The following is a 17382-nucleotide window of genomic DNA, read 5'->3' as shown; positions in this document are numbered from 1 at the left end:
TTTGTCCCTTGCGTGAGCTGCAGTGGAAGGCTACCCTGAACCCAGGTTTCCGGACAATGACAGCGCGGACCGGCGTGCTCGCCCGTTTGTTGATCATTCGATCCACACTTCAGCTTGGAGCTGCATATCCCGATTTGTCGACTGTGTCTTCTGGGTACTCGGTACAAAGTACTTTTTTTTTATTGTGCGAATGGCATGACGATTAACCATTACCGCCTTTTGGTCCTAATTTTTTTTTTTGGAAATGTAAAGTACTAGTTAATGCACCATTGATCCTTCTGCTGCTCAGCGGTGTATGCACATGTACGTTGCAGTGGATGTGGCCAAAGTACGTAGAATAAGAATAGACCAAGAACAAACTAAGCATGGTACGCCGTCCCGGCAGTATGTAGGTGCTATGTACGGAGTATGTACTATGTACTATGAACTTCGTACCACATACTATGTATCCATGTGTGATGATGGCACACAAAAACACAAGTCCCCATCAGACCCTACTGAAACCGAAACTCATTCTTAGGTACGCCGCGGACTCCAACATCAACCTTGAAAACCCGGCCTCCATATCTAACCGACTGCGGGAGTTGGTCATCATCCCGATCATCCTTGGCAGTAGTAATAAACAACTCGGTGCCAATAAAAGCTGGACAGGTCACGTTGCGCGTCGGGAGATCGATCTGACCGATAATCTTCCCGGCCGGGGAAATGCGCAGTACCTTTCCGCCACCGTAGACAGCGCTCCAGATGCAGCCCTCGACATCAATAGCGAAGCCATCGGGCTCTAGTGCATTGCCGATATCGAAGTGCACCCGGCGATTGCTGATGGCGCCGGTGGACGCATCGAAGTCGAAGGCAAAGATCTTGCCTGTCGGCGAATCAGTCAGGTACATCACGTCGTTGGTTAGGTTCCATCCGATCCCGTTGGGGATCGTCACCGGTGCCAGCATGTGGTGCACACTCTGGTCCGGATCCAGTCTGAAGAGAACGCCTTCTGCTTCCGGCTTCTTGATCTTTGGGTCGTTCATAGCCCCGGCCCAGAATCGGCCGTGGCTGTCAATTGCGCCATCATTGAAACGCATCCTACATTTTGTAACAAATCAAGGGTTTGATGTTAGTTGGTGTTTCATAGGTAATATTTTTTGGGGTTTTTTATTTTTCTCCTTCCTTTTCGGGACTTATGCTTACCTCTCTGCCTTCTCTCCGTCCTCTCCCCATAGCTTCTGAGTATCATGGATATAGGAGAGTTTCCCAGTAGTCTGGTCCAGCCGAGCAAAACCGAATTTGGCCCCAACAATTAGCTGATTGGACTCTGCAATATTAGCGGTCACGCTAAAAGTCCACGTGGTTTTTCAGCAAAATGCAATTTAAAGGATTTCCGGGAAATTGGGAAACCCACCCAACAGAGGCATCGGTCTCAACGACCTTCAATGAGTCAGGACCCTTTGCCAGATCGAGACGATATAGTTTGTGGTCCCAGATATCCACGAAACGGAACTCATTGTTGGCCACATCGTAAAAGGGGCCTTCGAGTAGTGTTCCTGGAATGTCAAGGTACGGCTGATTGAGTTAGCCCTCTGTGATTGTCTGTGATTGGTGTATATTTCTTTTTCTTTTTTCTTTTTTTCTGTGCTGTGACAGGCTCGGGAGAATAATCGTCACGTCTGACCGACACGAAAACCAGCGATAAAAAACAAAAACAAAAGACCCAAGCGAATTAGGAATTGACGAATAGCATAGATTACTGACCTCATTGACCGTCCACCTCTGAATTTCAGACATGCCGATCGGTGATAGAGTGGACACCGCTATTTGGGAATTGAGAAGAGGGGGGTTAGGCATAAAACGGTTTACTGTTCAAAAATTCAAATTCAAGTCACGGAAACCTGTCAAGACAAAATTGTCGGAATCACTGGTGTTCCGTATATTGTCCACAGATATATGAATATATGTACGGAGTATTGGAAGAGAAGAATTACAGAGAAGATGAAAGATGAGACGTGGGATATGCCAAGCCACCCCCACGAGGGCTCACTATTCCACTTTGGCACTTTGACTGGGGTACGGAGCACGTACTCCGTACCTTTTGCTATCTTGGAACAATATAATCATATAATCTCATAGATATCGTTTTCTTTTTTGTTGCGAGTCATACAAGAAACACACTAATTCCAGGTTCATTCGGCAATTGAAATATAAGGGGAAAAAAAACTCTCCAATGCCACTATTGAATCTCCTGCAGGAATCCCGTGTCTGCAATGCGAATCATCACACACTCTCTGAAATTCCCATGAACGATGGAGTCCTTCCTATGCGTAAACTTTCCATTCCGCATCAATTCGTGCAGCTAGCCGCCCAATCTATATAATAGAGTTTTTATGCTCGAACATCAATTTCAATCACATTAGAACTCCGTACTCTGTACTCCGTAGCAAAACAAAGAAAAATATCCGTCACAAAGTACCGTCAAATCACTTTTCATACCAGGGCCAGGGTGGCTTTTCACATGACCGACTCTGCATGCAGATGCAAGAGATTCCTGCGTGTGTGTGCTGGTGGGCGCTAAGACAGAGAACCCGAATCCTGGACTTACTCTTGACTACCAATCCCGGAGTTCGAACGGTAATCCGAACCTTTTTTTTCCTTTCCTGCCTGACTCGAAAATTGGGCCCCAATACCGAGTTTGCGAGAGAAAAACACACACACACAAACACACATACACACAGCGTTGCAATTTTGATTATCATGCATGTCTGCGAGAATGTGCCTGCAGCCGACTTGTATCACCTTGATTTAGGGGGTGATGGATCATGCAAAGGAATAGATGGAGTGGGTAATTGGATTATGCTGAAATTCATTGCCTTTTCTAATACGAACCCGAGAATTAGATCCAGGAAGAGAAGTTTATAGTTTATAAAAAAAAGGTAGTGTGTAATGGAAATAATAAAGTGTAAAGTGCCTGAAACTATGAACATTCATGGATGTGTTGCCGTACACGCCTCATACCTACCGTGACCAATTGGCTTTAACGGCACAGCTCAATCCTCAGATGCACCCTGCCCCATATGGTCCAGGTAAGGCTTGCATGCAGGTAAGGCCTGCAGCCATCGTAGCTGCGGGGAGAAAAAGTTGGGCATCAATTGTGTTCGTGGCTAGCTGTCTGACGCGAATATACGGTGATGGACATCGAATAGACCCTGTGAGAGTTGGGATTTTCCATTTCCTTTTTTTTTGGGAGGGGGCATTGCCTACAGGACAATTATTGGCCGTCATGTCACTGCATGGTGCAGGGCCTGATCTACATAAGTGATTTCAAGTAACTTTGCCTATGTATGTAGGCTGTGCACCCATTGGAGGGTTCTTGCCTTTTTTCCCTTTTCCCTTTTTTGCGGTCATGGGTGTGGGATCTGAAGAGCGAAACTGAGAAGTGGAGGCAACGGTATTTGAGATTGAGATTGTCCAATTGAGATGATCTTTGGTGACTGGGATTTATAGGCGAGGGGGGGGCTAGGATAAACAGACAAGTTCAATACAGGAACAAGAGCAAATATATACACCATGTTTGCAGATGTTTGCAGAGATGATGTGAACAGGAAAGGTTCGGTCATTATACATAACAGGTCAACTTAGTGACAAAAAGAGACCATCCATTTTTATTAGTGTAAACAGCTTACAACTTGGTGCCCATGTTGACGTGGACGGCCTTGACCTGCGAGTACGCGTCCAAGCCAGCTTCACCGAGCTCGCGACCGATACCACTCTGCTTGACACCGCCGAACGGCACGCGGAAGTCGCTGTCATTGCTGCTGTTGATCCAGACCATACCGGCCTCGATATCGGAGGCAACACGGTGGGCGCGCTCAATGTCCCGAGTGAAGACTGCGGCGCCGAGGCCGTATGTGGTGTCGTTAGCACGGGTGACGGCCTCTTCCTCAGTAGTGAAGCTGGCGATGGCAACGAAGGGTCCGAACACCTCCTCGCGGTAGATGCGCATCGAGTCCTTGACATTGGTGAAGATAGTGGGCTCGATGAAGAAGCCACGGCCATCACCGACGTTCTTGTGCGGCACGCCGCCGGAAACGAGCGTCGCGCCCTCGGACTTACCGGCCTCAATGTATTCAAGCACGCGCTCGTATTGAGCCTTGGTGACCTGAGGGCCCTGGAAGGTGTCGTCGGAGAAGGGGTCGCCGACCTTGCTGGTGGTAAGGACGACCTCCTTAAAGAGCTCAACGAACTTTTCATATACAGAGTCGTGTACAAGGATTCGGGATGTCGCAGTGCAGACCTGACCCTGGTTGTACATGATACCAATGTGTGCCCACTTGGCAGCCTGCTCGAGGTCGGCATCCTCGAAGACAACCAGTGGCGACTTGCCGCCAGTCTCAAGGGTGACGTTCTTTAGGGTGCCTGCGGCCATCTTCATGATCTCGCGACCGGTAAGGGTGGAACCAGTGAAGGCGACCTTGTCAACGCCGGGGTGGCTGACCAACGCACCACCAGCAACACGGCCATGACCGTTCACAACGTTAATAACACCGGGGGGGAACCCGGCCTCCTTGATAAGTCCGGCCAAGTACAGGACGCTAAGCGGGGTTTGCTCGGCGGGCTTAAGGACGACGGTGTTACCGCACGCAAGCGCAGGGCCCAGCTTCCATGCTGCCATTGCTAGGGGGAAGTTCCAGGGAATAATCTGTCCAACAACACCAATTGGTTGACGAAGGGTGTAGGCGAATTTGGCCGGGGTAGTGCTAATGGTTTGACCGTACACCTTGTCGGCCCAGCCAGCATAGTAGCGGAGGGTGTTGGTGACCTCACCGATGTCATCATTCAAAGAGACCTGATACGGCTTGCCTAAAGGATATGTTAGTTTCTATCTTTGATGCTCAACCATCTCCTAGGTTACTGACCATTGTCCCAAGTTTCAATGGTGGCCAGGGTCTCCTTGTGCTGCTCAATCAAGTCGGCCAACTTGAGCAGCAGGACACCACGATCAGTGGCCGGCAGTAGCTTCCAGGAGGGGTCCTTGAGAGCCTTGCGAGCGGCCTTGACGGCGATATCAATATCCTCCTCGCCGGCAGCATACACTGACGTAATCTCGGTTTCATTCCTGAAGATCCGGTCAGCTTCAACTCTCAGACGATTAGGAGGGTCCCATAAGACAGTTCCGATGTACATACGCAGGGTTCACGGTGGAAAACTTCTCTCCAGACTTGGCGGCCACGAACTCATTGTTGATGAAGAGACCGATGGGCTGGGTATAGCTGCGCCCGTTGGGGGCAGTCAATTGCACGGAGATGTCAGACATCACGAAGGGAGAACTGTGAAATAGGCGACGCGGGCTAATGGAGCTAGTAAGAGTTGATGAAACTTTGTACAAACAGCGCTGGTGAATACGGAACATGGAGAGAGAGAGGGAGGGGAATAATATAAGAGGGGAAAGCCTCCATAGCTGGAAAGTTTGTAAGTTGAGCTCCCCGCCTGATAAGCCGATAAAGATGCCCAGGGTGCTCCACACTCCGGATCGACTTTCTCTTCCGAGTCAAGATCCATTTCTTCTCAAGTTGTTTGTTTGGTTTGCATTATTTTTCTTCTCTGGTTGGCTGTACAGTGTCGGGGTCCGGATTCGGCGTATTCGGCGTATTAGATATTCCCTTGCCGGGCCTTCACTTCTGCTTATCAATACTCCGAGGTCAAATTCATTCTCTGCCATGCATTAACGCCTAAAGTACTCGAGGACTGCAGGGCTGCAGGGGCATACATAGCGTCAAACACATCGAATATGTATGTACTTCGCTGCCACTAGCTTCCGGGTACTCAAGCCGTATTCCGTGGCTCCTTGCATATCGCTTGTGCATCAAACCCACAGGATCCGACGGGTGTCTCTCAAGGTCTAGACAAATCCTGACACAGCTCGTCCCGGCGGCGCAGGCAACGGTCGCATATATTGGAAGTGCGGTAGACTTGGCGGACAACTTGGCGCCCATGTATGAGGGCAGTCCCGTAAAGCGATGTGACACCATCCCGGAAGTGCCGCTTATCAGGGCATTTGTAGCGTCGTACCGAAACTAGGACAGTGAAATGTCGGATGTAATGCACTGGTCAAGCTAAAATGCAATGTGATTGGCCCATATGGCAGTGACATGGCTGCAGTTGCGAATGGATCCAAGAGAGTCGAACTTTTCCGGTGAGTCTATACCTTGCAGATATCTCTAGAGGACCCATCGAGTCAAGTAAAAGAAGCTTCAATTCGCTTGTGCAGATAACCCATGTTCAACCAGCAACGCCATCGATAGAAATACTTAAGAGAATTATATGGAATAAAATTCTCTATGCATTGCTTGCATGTAGCGGCTTGCTTTCTCGTGCCTATTCCTCCTCCTGCTCGCTGGACTCCTCCTTTTCACTGGACTCCTCTTTCCCACTGGATTCTTCCTTTTCACTGGACTCCTCTTTCTCACTGGACTCATTCTTCTCGCTGGATTCCTTCTTGGTGAACTCCTCCTGCGGTTCCTCGCCTGCCAGCTCCAGTATGTATTTCCATTGTGCGGGGGTCACAGAAGACACACTAAGCCGGGCTTGCTTAATCATTTGAAGATTCTCAAGCGGCTTTCCGGTCTGGCTATGAGCCTTCAGATCCTGGAGGGTGACTTGCTTCCCAAGTTTGCGGCGATATTCAACGTGGACGACAACCCACTTTGGATCATCTCGCTTGGACTTCGGGTCGTAGTATGGATGCGCTGAATCGAAAGCGGATTCTGTTATGAGACGTGTATTAGCAATATTATTAGGCAGTTTAGTTTTCGGCGACGAACCATCAGTGGAATGTTCCTGGACTATCTCCATCACTCCCACAACCCCGGGGACTTTGCAGTTTGAGTGGTAGAAGAATGCAAAATCTCCCTTCTTCATGTCGCGCATGAGGTTTTTAGCTAGTTCACTGTAAGTATAATTCTCATGGCGAAAGCTTCTATGATTTTTGACAGGATAACATACCAACATGGTTGCGCACACCTGTTCAGCTGTTAGCAATCGGATACTATACGCAGTATTCAAGATAGTTTGGACATACCATCCCAAGGCTCGGGTGCATCTGCAGCAGCCAGGTCATCAATAGAGAACTTCACATCCTTGCCCTTCTCTAGGCGAGATTCAGGCTCGGCCTTCATCAACCAGAAAGAGCGGCCAGTTTCAGGGATGATGTCGACCACAGGTGTGACCTTCGGCTCAGCAGTTTTGGCTTCTCCATTAGGTAGAGGGTTCTTGCGGGGTCTTCCACGGCCATCCTTCTTCTTGATCTTTGGGGTGACGGGTGTCGCATCGCCTGATAACACAGTACAATAGTCAGCATATACCACCCACAACATGTCAATGTATTTTCCATACCTGAGTCCTTGCGGGGACGCCCGCGGCCTCTCTTAGGGCCTGATGGGGTTACAGCCGCAGGTGCTGGCTCAGAAACAATCTTCCGTGGGCGACCACGGCCACGCTTAGGCGCGTCAGAAGCAGGCTTCGGAGTCGAAGTGGCGGGATATTTGCGTGGACGGCCGCGGCCTCTCTTTTCACCTGTCTGAGGTGTAGCATCAACCTGTTCCAATGATGTCAGCCCTGTGTCAACAATTGAAGTGGAGAAGCCACGGGACGCGACGATCAGCCCCTGCATAGTGCACTTACCACTGAAGCCGATGGCGCAGAAGCTGGGGTTGCATCTACGGTATTTCGGGGCCGTTTGGAAGGCGTTGCGACAGACTCATTTGCGCTCACAGCGCGTTCAGACTTGCGCTTGGCTGGCATGACTGTCCAGTTGTTTTGCGCAGGTTTATTGACAGTAAAAGGCGGCAAATATATGCAGAAAAAGGCAGAAAAGGCAAGGAAATTAAATTGAAACTGTACAATTAATGGGGCTGTGCTCCCTGGAACTGTTGGAGAAGCTATCAAATCAAGTTGAGCAGGAGTTTCCTGGAATGTTTGGCACTGAGCTTGACGCGGATGTGGGTCTGGGGTCGCACGTGATGGAGGTCGATCATGATCGGCACTACAGTCAGCTCTCCAGGTAAACAACATTGAGAGCTATTATTAGGACCTCACTATCCTCTTAAGATCCTTTCACTTGCTCCCAACAGTAATTCTTATCAATATTCAAGGCATAATTATACACTCAGGTATTTCCACTAGAGGTACAAACCTGTTAGACTGTCTGTTTTGTGCGGGTTCCAAAGTTGAACCGCCTGGAATGCTCTCACTTTAACAAAATCAATGCGAAAATGAGGAGATTAATGTTGTTCTGAGAAAGACATGTTGAGGTTGCAGATTATGTCAAATTCTTCGAAAGAGAATACGTTGTGCATATTATGATTGCGAAGGAGACATATATTCTACCTAATCTGGAGTAAGTGACTCACTGCGAGTATTCTCCCTCGGGGTAGTCTGAACAGCAACTCAAAGTCCAGATCTATCTATATTTAATGGAATCAATCGAACATCTAAGATGCTACCAATAGATGTATGATAAAATATGAAGATTTATTGGGCAGAGACTGAGTTGACTCAAAATGTTTCAAAGCAATCAAATAGTGTTAATTAAGCTCATCGTAGGTCCATTCGCATACATGAGGTTGCACCAGCTAGTTACCCTTCGGCTTAGTCCGTCACTTTGAGTCAAGTCTTTTCCAATGAAGGTATTCCTATGAATACTGTACTGTGTCATAGCTTTAAGGTAACCTTGTTAATTCTATAGTGTTAAGGTAATATTACACTTGGAGGCCACTGTATAGAATATGTTGGACGGACGTACTTCCAGATGATGTATGTGGTACATGCAATTAGCCCCACTACGTATGTATGTGGGCCAAATCCCCATTATCTACCGAGTAGAATGTTGGATTATTTATGTGGTATTTCGGACAATCTGCCTGGAGGGAGCAGACAGACCTGCATACAAAGCCAATCTTGACTTAATGCACTCTATTGGGTTTGATGTCAGTTTATAGACGATTTGTCATGTAAAGGTGATATTGCGCCATCGCTTTGGGTTTCCATTGGTGCCGATCAGAGAGAGTCATGTCGGCCGAATAAGCTTGAAAGTGACTCGCTATGAAGGTCCCCAAATATACATATGTAGTTTTAACACTACAATCAATACTGCAGACTTGAAATTTTTAATATACTAGCACTTCAAAAACTTTGGGTAGGTCTCCAACCAGGAATCACGCCGTGATAGGCAGCTTGCACATATCATTGCTTCGTTTCTGATCGTTAACCTTTCTATCTATATTTTGAGGCCACATAGGAAAGAGCCACGTATATATTCATGGATACGCCTCTTTCTATGTTTTTTCCCATCAACAGGAACTGATTGATTGCAATGCGACTGGAAAAAAGTAATAGGCTAAGCTGTATCCTAGCTGAAAGAGTAGAAGAAATACAAACCTCTGATGCCACTGTTGAGCCACCCTGGTAAAGTATGGCAAAGTCGTCTTGTAAGAATTGCGTGATTTACCATTTCCCGCTCAAGTACTTCGTATATAGTTCGCGATTTGCGTTCAAGGTCACTGGATAGCAGGGGAAATCGTTCGACAAAGCTAAGATATCATAGTACTACATACTATGCATATGTATCTTATGGGCAAAACCCACCACCTACAATATAGAACCATTTATAGATGTTACAATATAAAACAACCCAGGTACGGAGTGCAGGATCGTAGGTTCATTCTAACATAAGGTTGAGGGGTAAGATTGAGGGGTCAAAGTTGGAAACCCAAGGAACCCGAAGTGCTCATCCACAGTTGATATTGCATCACACACGCTAAACAGCCCACGTTATGTGATGCTGCATATTCACCAATCATGGACGTTCTGCCGGGCGGAAACAATGATCACGCCATCAATAATGCAGTTCAGGTGGGGCAGTCCAGCCAGATGAGGTTAAGTGGGGTCAAACCCATGGATGATGAGATGTATCTATGCGAAAGCCGGAGGGGGATCATCATCTTATAACCTTGTATCCCGCCGGGTTGTTCTTCTTTCCCTCTCTCCTTTTCATCTACAATATACCTTTCTACCTACCTATCTAATCACAATGGCTGACCGCGCTCCTCCGTAAGCTCATATGGTCTCTTTTTGAGGCATCTACGCAATGCTAACTGTATGCTAGCCTCCGCCTGGGCTCTACTGCCCCCAACTTCAAGGCTCTGACCACCAAGGGCGAGATCGACTTCCACGAGTGGATTGGCGACAAGTGGGCTATTCTGTTCTCACACCCTGCGGATTTCACACCAGTGTCAGTTGTGCCCAACCCCTCTTCAACCCCGCGAAGCGTTTTACTGACACTCAATAGCTGTACCACTGAGCTCGGCGCCTTCGCCAAGCTCGAGCCCGAGTTCACCCAGCGTGGTGTTAAGTTGATTGGACTGGTGAGTCTCTAAGACGGATAACTCTCAAGCATTAGCTAATTCGCCCGTCTTTCCAGAGTGCCAACGCACTTGATTCCCACGAGGAGTGGATCAAGGACATCAACGAAGTCGCCTCGACTCAAGTCCAATTCCCAATTATCGCAGATGCTGAGCGCAAGGTCGCCTTCCTCTACGACATGATTGATGCTCAAGATTTGGAGAATGTGGACAGCAAGGGCATCGCCTTCACCATCCGCTCCGTGTTCATCATCGACCCTGCCAAGAAGATCCGCCTGATCTTGGCCTACCCTGCCTCTACTGGACGTAACACAGCTGAGGTTCTCCGGGTTGTTGACTCTCTCCAGACCGCTGATAAGAGAGGTGTAACCACCCCGATCAATTGGCTGGTATGACCCCCCCTGTCCTCCGCAACCCAAGCCTTGAAACTATGCGAAGTATCTTACTAACTCGATCAAAGGCGGGCGATGACGTTATTGTGCCACCAACAGTTAGCACCGAGGATGCCAAGAAGAAGTTCGGCGAGATCCGTGAAGTGAAGCCGTAAGTTCCATGTCCAACTGCTAATTCGAAACAGATACTAACATGTTATAGTTACCTTCGTTTCACTACTCTTAAGGATCAGTAAACGGGGTCTTATGATGTGATGCTAGAATGATAAAACGGGTTCTATAATACTTGGGGACATAATTTCCTGAAATTAATGAAACCTACTCACGCCATCCCTTTTAATAATGCGCTTTTGTAGTCGTGTGACCACTACCTGTTTGCTCCCAGATCATCTTGTCGTAGCTTCTCAGATAGTGCTTTTCCTCTTTCTAATACATTGAAATATTTGCGGACTGTCCATCCCAGTAATTCTAGACTTATATCTCAAAACTTCCTTGGAATGGCACTATGCAATAGAGCGTGCGTAGTATATGATATGGCAGTGCATCGTCACCCGTTTGAATAATTTGTGATAATTTGCTTGAACCAATGTGTAAATTAAGGTGCCAATTGAATCAAATCACCTGAGATCTAGTCAATTCATAGGGTCCTTAAATACATGAAAATGATACATGCAAATCCATTGCGGGAGTCAATGTATAACATCGAATCGATGCAAGATCAATTTGCCCGGATTGCGGTTGCTATTCGTCACTCTGAGATGCGCTCACGGTTGCAAACGGCCGACTAGTGATTCGACACAACAGGGCACGAGAAACTGGAGGGCCACCTGGTCGGAATGTTGCTCACTCAATTGAAGTGTTGCCCCCAAGAACGAGAGCCATCAAAATTGAACGAAATTCAGTTGCGACTGATATGCTGTGATCTGAAACGTTGGGGTCGCTTTCTGGATGCACAGCAACATTCTAGGGGTCTGGATGCTGGCCCTACATGACGTGAAAGTCCCACGGCTGCGCCGAAGAAAGTTGGATCGGCGCAAGAAAAGATGGTCCAGGGAAGCACAGATTCGAAACCCTTAAATGATGGATCAACACACGCCAATAGTACAATCATAACTGGAACCAGTGCGTCTAAATTGTCCGAGCCCACCTCGATTCAAAAACGATGCGCATCTCTTTCGGTGTCACATTGCTGCGAAGTATTTCCGGTAGAGATGGCAAACAAAAACAGGTGGAGGTAATGTTCTTGACATTACTTCGATAACACTTAGACTAATAATAATAATAGGAAACACATCGCAGATGATGAGCCTTTACACCTGTATTGTGGCCGACTGCGGTCAACTGCATGTCCTTTTCAATACAAAGGAAGCTTGGTGACAGCCTATTCTGAAGGATCATAGCAGCTTGATGTATAGGATTTGCTTTGCTTGTGGTGATGGGCCGCAATTCAATGACAAGAGTGCCTTTGTGCAGCACACGAAGTCGGATCATGCAACGACCATTCCACCAGACCAGATTCCAATCCTCTGTGATCTTTCCAGGAAGACCACACCGGCAGGAATCCAACGCTGCCCATTGTGTAATTGGCCAGAAGAAGAAAAAGTCATGGTGGAGAATGATGTGCTTCTCAATCATATAGCAAAGGAGATCCATTCGTTCTCCCTCCGGGCAGTGCCATGGGTGAATGATAACGGACAAGAGAGGTATGAGAGGATTCGCGACAGCTCTGAAAAGGTTTACGAATGGCTAGTCCAAAATGAAATTCCAGGGGATTCTGATAATGAACGACCATCGCGCGAAGAGAGGGTCTGGCACTCTCAGCATTTTTAACAAAACCGCTACTTTGCTAGCAGTTCAAAGGAATTGTCTTCGAGTTTCCCTGATTCCAATGGATCAAGAGGGGACGAATTGGAGGAACTAAGAAAGGAGGGGAGTCGATCGTGGATGAAAGTTGTCAGACCGCTGATCTAGCATGTCGAATACAAAATATTGCAGAGGATACAAGGCTAGATCCTCCTTCAACGATGCCTAACCCGGAGGACTACACTGTAGGTTGTATTTGCGCCATCACCGCTGAATATGTGGCTGCCCAAGTGTTGTCCTTCAATGTCAATTTGGTAAGACTGTACAAGGCACAAGCTTCAAGTCCCTTGGCTTTCTTGATCAGCCACCCATCCGACGCGCAGTATATGGACTTCAGGCTCAATATGAGCACGAAGGAAAGAAACTCGATGATGCGTTCAACGAGATCATTGAGAGGAAACCGCGACTACGGGAGAGGTGCCAGTGCTCAGATCCAGCAAGTGATCGGCTATATCGAAGTCACATTCTCCATTCCACGGATAGTGAATCGCCTTGTACTGTATTATGTGGCGACGATCTATCTTGCCCGGTTTCGAGGTCCCCACACCCGGAATACGATGATAATCCAGCAGTTCATTACGGCCTAATCGCCTCCGCTAATCAGGATATAAAGGACGCTACAATGTGAGATGAAGTGGCTGCGCGATAGGATATTTGTGTATTGAAATGGAAAGTTGGGATGATGAATCACTTTCCCTGCCTTGTGATCCGAAGCATTTCTGACCATGCAGACACGCATAAGAACATGGACTGGCAGTGGTATGCTGTAATGGTTTCCGCAGCATATACCAAAGACATCTTGCGTCAAAGTGTCCCACAACAGGTAGTCCAGGAGGCAAAGAGCATCGATATATTGAAAGAGGGAGGTCACCATGTATTTAGCCCATCTGGGTTTAGTTATGACGAGGATGGTTTAAGACCTTGGAACATTGGAAGGAATGTATAGTGCGTGTTGATGATCACTGTGCTGCACTAGATGATTCTTGAAAAATATTGAAAGACCTGCCAGCAAATACTCACCGAGATCGGCATAAATGACGGCGGAAGGCTTCTTTCAATCTCATCATTATTACCTCCGCTCGTGAAACCTCTCTTGGTATGCTCCCCAACTCATGGTTATTAGTAGTGTGTGGTAGTTATATGTTGTTGAGCAGGTTAGCACCGCAGATACTAGGAAGAGGTTCAGGTGAAGTGCATTTCTATACAGGACCAAGGATATTCCCATTCAAATAGAAGATATAAATTCCAACTTGATCTCTTGAAGGCTCTAGATTGGAGGGGCATGTGAAAGAGAAAAGCGGTAAACACTTTTTGTGCCGATCTCCAAACTCGACGGCTGACACTTCGGCCAAGACTGTGCGCGCTCATCCATACGATCGGCAGTAGTCTGCATTGTCTAGTTTTTTTTGTTCATCTCCTCACTGTGAAGACTGTGAAGCCTGCGAAAGTTGCGGCGTCGCGGGGAACCACCCCCTTTTTCGGCCCCCCCACAAACCACCATTTCGAGCCGTACCAGACACGATCCGCGCCGGGAATATTCTCCGGGAATACCGCATTCGAGAGAACAACGCCTCATCGTATGTCAGTGATATTGGGTGAACTGAAACAGGGGCTCAACGGCTACCCACACGATTGTCTCCGTTGAAAGGGGACAGGAAATTCGCCCACCATGATGTCTCGAAGTCAGTCGAGTCTGGGGTATATGGATTCAGGGCGAGAGGATTCTGCGCCGGGAGCCTCGCCGTCCCTGAACCAGCAGTCTGCCTCTGGGCCTATCAATCTATCTGGTCTGGTATGCAACGTGCGGCGAACGACTGGCAAGGAACCCCGTCCTCTCGTCGGTGCCACCACGACCATACTGGGCGATAAGCTATACGTGTTCGGAGGCCGGATCCTCTCGCGCAGCCGCCCTCAACTCACCTCCGACCTTTACGAATTGGATTTGATTCGACGACATTGGACGAAGGTAGAGCCCGCTGGAGATGTTCCACCGCCGCGGTACTTCCACAGTGTGTGTGCTTTGGGGGATAACAAGTTGGTCTGTTATGGAGGCATGTCACCTGCACCAACTACGCCAAAGGACCCCGAGAACCCCGCGGAACCGCCATCGCAGTCACAATCGGAAGTCGTGGTTATGTCGGATATTCACATCTTCGATGTACCATCGAGGTCATGGACGCGTGTTGCTGCTCATGAATCTCCCCAGGGGCGCTATGCACACTGTGCTACGATCCTACCGTCGAGCGCTTGCTTCACATCTGCAAGTGCACCACTATCCGCCATCCACAATAATCCCGAATCCTCCAGTCATCAAGGTACACTCGGCGTGGATATTGACGGCTTCGGAGGTGCAGAGATGGTTGTGGTCGGTGGCCAGGATAGTTCCAATCATTATATCGAACAAATCAGTGTCTTCAACCTGCGGAGCCTCAAGTGGACCAACACTAGCCCCCTGGGAAGGAGCTGCGGTGCTTATCGCAGTGTCGTAGCTCCTCTGGTGGGAATGGATGTGTCCGAAATTGGATCCTCAGCTCCAGACCGCGATCAACATGAGCCGATTCAAGATAGCACTGAATCGCCAGGTTGCCCCATGCTGATATACTCCAACTACAATTTCCTTGATGTCAAGCTGGAGCTGCAGGTGCGCCTGCCGGACGGACGCCTTGTCGAACGACCTATGCAGAGCCAAGCATCACCTCCGGGACTGCGATTCCCAAATGGTGGCATCATCAATGGCCACTTCGTTGTTAGTGGTACTTACCTGACTTCATCAAAGCAAGAATATGCGCTGTGGGCTCTCGACCTAAAGACATTGACTTGGGGCCGTATTGATGCCGGAGGATCGGTATTTGGACAGGGTAGCTGGAACCGAGGAGTGCTTTGGGCTCGGCGTAATTCTTTTGTGATTCTTGGACACAGGAAGCGAAGCCTTGTCGATGATTACAACCACCGACGAATCAACTTTTCGCACGTTTGCCTGGTCGAGCTGGAGGCATTTGGACTCTACAACAATTCTTGCCGCACTTCTCCAACTTCAGGATACAAGTCTTATAGCTCCTCTTCCGTTCCAGCATCTTTGCAGAAGAAACTAGTTCAGTTGACATCAGGTGGGCGGCCATTGTCTGCCGCATCCGATGAGCTAGGCAAACTCGCACAAACTTTGCCAGAGATGGCCGACATGGAGTTGCAGGCTGTCGGGGGAGAGCGTATCTCCGTCAACTCCCGCATCTTGACTCGACGCTGGGGTCCTTACTTTATCCAACTCCTCCGCGAGTCGTCGGACGGAGGTATTGCAGACATCGGAACTCTTCGTCCGGCCCAGACACACCCAAGCCGCAACTCGAGTATTACCATCACTCCTTCGATAGGCTCCGATGCAACAACTCTTGTCAATCAGTCTGTACCTTCGAAGTCTCTGCTTGAGAATCTCGAAGTTCCTTCTGCTCACAGCCTCGCCCCAACCTCCCGTCCGCGTGTGCTCTACCTCCCCCATACCATTTTGACTCTCCAGGTGCTGGTTCAATACCTCTACACATCAGCCCTTCCACCCGCAGGCACCTCGCTTTGCACACCACAAATTCTCTGCTCCCTTCTACAGCTTGCACGTCCGTACCAGATCGACGGACTACTAGAAGCTACCGTCGAAAGACTCCATCAAGTTCTCGATGGGCGCAACGCCGCGGCCGTATTCAACGCAGCTGCCATGGCTGCCGGCGGTGGTCGTGGTACTGGATTCAATGGCGGACCAGGAGGTACACTGGAGGCTCTGAACGGAGCTTATACCGGCCACAACGGCACTGCGCCCACAGTTGGCGAGAACAGCAACTCCCAACACGGTGCACTCACATCGGGCTCGTCCGACACAGAGCACGGTGCTGCCTCCGCATCAGCAGCGAGCAGCACAGGCGATCTCACCAACTTCGCTCGAGGTCTTCCATCTCTCCGCATCGACACCAGTGTCTCCCAGAATTCCCGCCACCGCAACGCCCGCCGCGACCGCGAGGATTCCATCAGTAATCCGAGCACAGCGACATCCGCGTCCAGCGCTAGTTTCAGCCAGTCCGACTCCGAATGGGTCAGTGGCGATGAAAGCCGTTCCCAGTCTCGGTCTACCCATCACCGCCGTGACACAGACACCGAGTTGCGTCGCCCCCAGCGTGAGCTTTGGACCGGTGATCTAAGCAGCGTTATCGGTCTCCAGAAGCGCGGCTTGCGTGGTCTCATGGAGGGCCGTCGCATGCGTGAACGTAGTTCGAAGCCCGCTAGCACTGGCAGTAACTCGATATCTATGCCGCAGTCGGCTGGCTCAGGTGATCAACATGTTCCTTTCCAAGGCGTTGCCAGTTGATCGTTGCCTGGGGTTCAATACTATGACAGCTATACGATCTCTTTTCCCCGCCTTACCCTTCCTGCCACTTCGGGTTTTAGATGATCTCTTCCAGACACGTCCCTTGGATTTTACATACTTTTTTTCCTTCTTGCTTTTTACCCCAGCGGGCTGGCAATGTGGGGAGGATTTGGAGCAAAACTTCCAAACTTGGGAACGATGCATCTGAATGTTGTACCTTTCTTCTGTTCATGTTATTTGGGCTGGGTAGGTTGCTCTCACCTACCCATAGCCATGGATATATACTGAGACTTCCGGCGTTGGAGTTTATAATGAATGCAATGAACTGCATTAAAATCGGATTTGTGACTTTTCCCCTTAAGATACTGCTACT

The 17382-nt window shown here is 48.9% G+C and overlaps 6 protein-coding genes across 6 annotated transcripts; 3 read left to right on the top strand and 3 right to left on the bottom strand.

The window, feature by feature from the left end:
* Positions 1-494: 494 nt before the first annotated feature.
* N7487_004751 (SMP-30/gluconolactonase/LRE family protein) lies at positions 495-1835 on the bottom strand (the record flags this gene model as incomplete). Its single annotated transcript, XM_056872498.1, has 4 exons — positions 1747-1835; positions 1397-1557; positions 1186-1329; positions 495-1080 (listed from the first exon to the last, which is right to left on the bottom strand). The coding sequence occupies exons 1-4, from the start codon at positions 1777-1779 to the stop codon at positions 495-497; spliced, it is 924 nt and encodes a 307-aa protein (XP_056730218.1). The 5' UTR covers positions 1780-1835.
* Positions 1836-3667: 1832 nt separating this feature from the next.
* N7487_004750 (aldehyde dehydrogenase family protein) lies at positions 3668-5398 on the bottom strand (the record flags this gene model as incomplete). Its single annotated transcript, XM_056872497.1, has 3 exons — positions 3668-4848; positions 4905-5104; positions 5175-5398. 3 exons carry the CDS (start codon positions 5396-5398, stop codon positions 3668-3670), a joined length of 1605 nt encoding a protein of 534 aa, XP_056730217.1.
* A 965-nt stretch (positions 5399-6363) lies between these two features.
* N7487_004749 (EVE domain-containing protein) lies at positions 6364-7788 on the bottom strand (the record flags this gene model as incomplete). Its single annotated transcript, XM_056872496.1, has 6 exons — positions 6364-6752; positions 6810-6926; positions 6991-7008; positions 7067-7318; positions 7381-7582; positions 7669-7788. 6 exons carry the CDS (start codon positions 7786-7788, stop codon positions 6364-6366), a joined length of 1098 nt encoding a protein of 365 aa, XP_056730216.1.
* Positions 7789-10075: 2287 nt separating this feature from the next.
* On the top strand, positions 10076-11034 carry N7487_004748 (peroxiredoxin; the record flags this gene model as incomplete). The annotated part of the gene is made up of 6 exons (XM_056872495.1): positions 10076-10095; positions 10151-10276; positions 10334-10409; positions 10466-10795; positions 10867-10949; positions 11001-11034. The coding sequence occupies 6 exons, from the start codon at positions 10076-10078 to the stop codon at positions 11032-11034; spliced, it is 669 nt and encodes a 222-aa protein (XP_056730215.1).
* Positions 11035-11467: 433 nt separating this feature from the next.
* Positions 11468-11790, top strand: N7487_004747 (uncharacterized protein; the record flags this gene model as incomplete). Its single annotated transcript, XM_056872494.1, is given in 2 exon segments — positions 11468-11585; positions 11603-11790. The coding sequence occupies 2 exon segments, from the start codon at positions 11468-11470 to the stop codon at positions 11788-11790; spliced, it is 306 nt and encodes a 101-aa protein (XP_056730214.1).
* Positions 11791-14330: 2540 nt separating this feature from the next.
* N7487_004746 (putative regulatory protein Ral2) lies at positions 14331-17009 on the top strand (the record flags this gene model as incomplete). Its single annotated transcript, XM_056872493.1, has 1 exon — positions 14331-17009. The coding sequence occupies one exon, from the start codon at positions 14331-14333 to the stop codon at positions 17007-17009; it is 2679 nt and encodes an 892-aa protein (XP_056730213.1).
* Between the last annotated feature and the right edge of the window lie 373 nt (positions 17010-17382).

The sequence above is a fragment of the Penicillium crustosum genome (assembly GCF_028827405.1).
Source record: "Penicillium crustosum strain IBT 35664 chromosome Unknown utg000002l_segment0_segment0, whole genome shotgun sequence".
Lineage (NCBI taxonomy): Eukaryota > Fungi > Ascomycota > Eurotiomycetes > Eurotiales > Aspergillaceae > Penicillium > Penicillium crustosum.
This window is presented reverse-complemented; position numbering and strand designations above follow the sequence as displayed.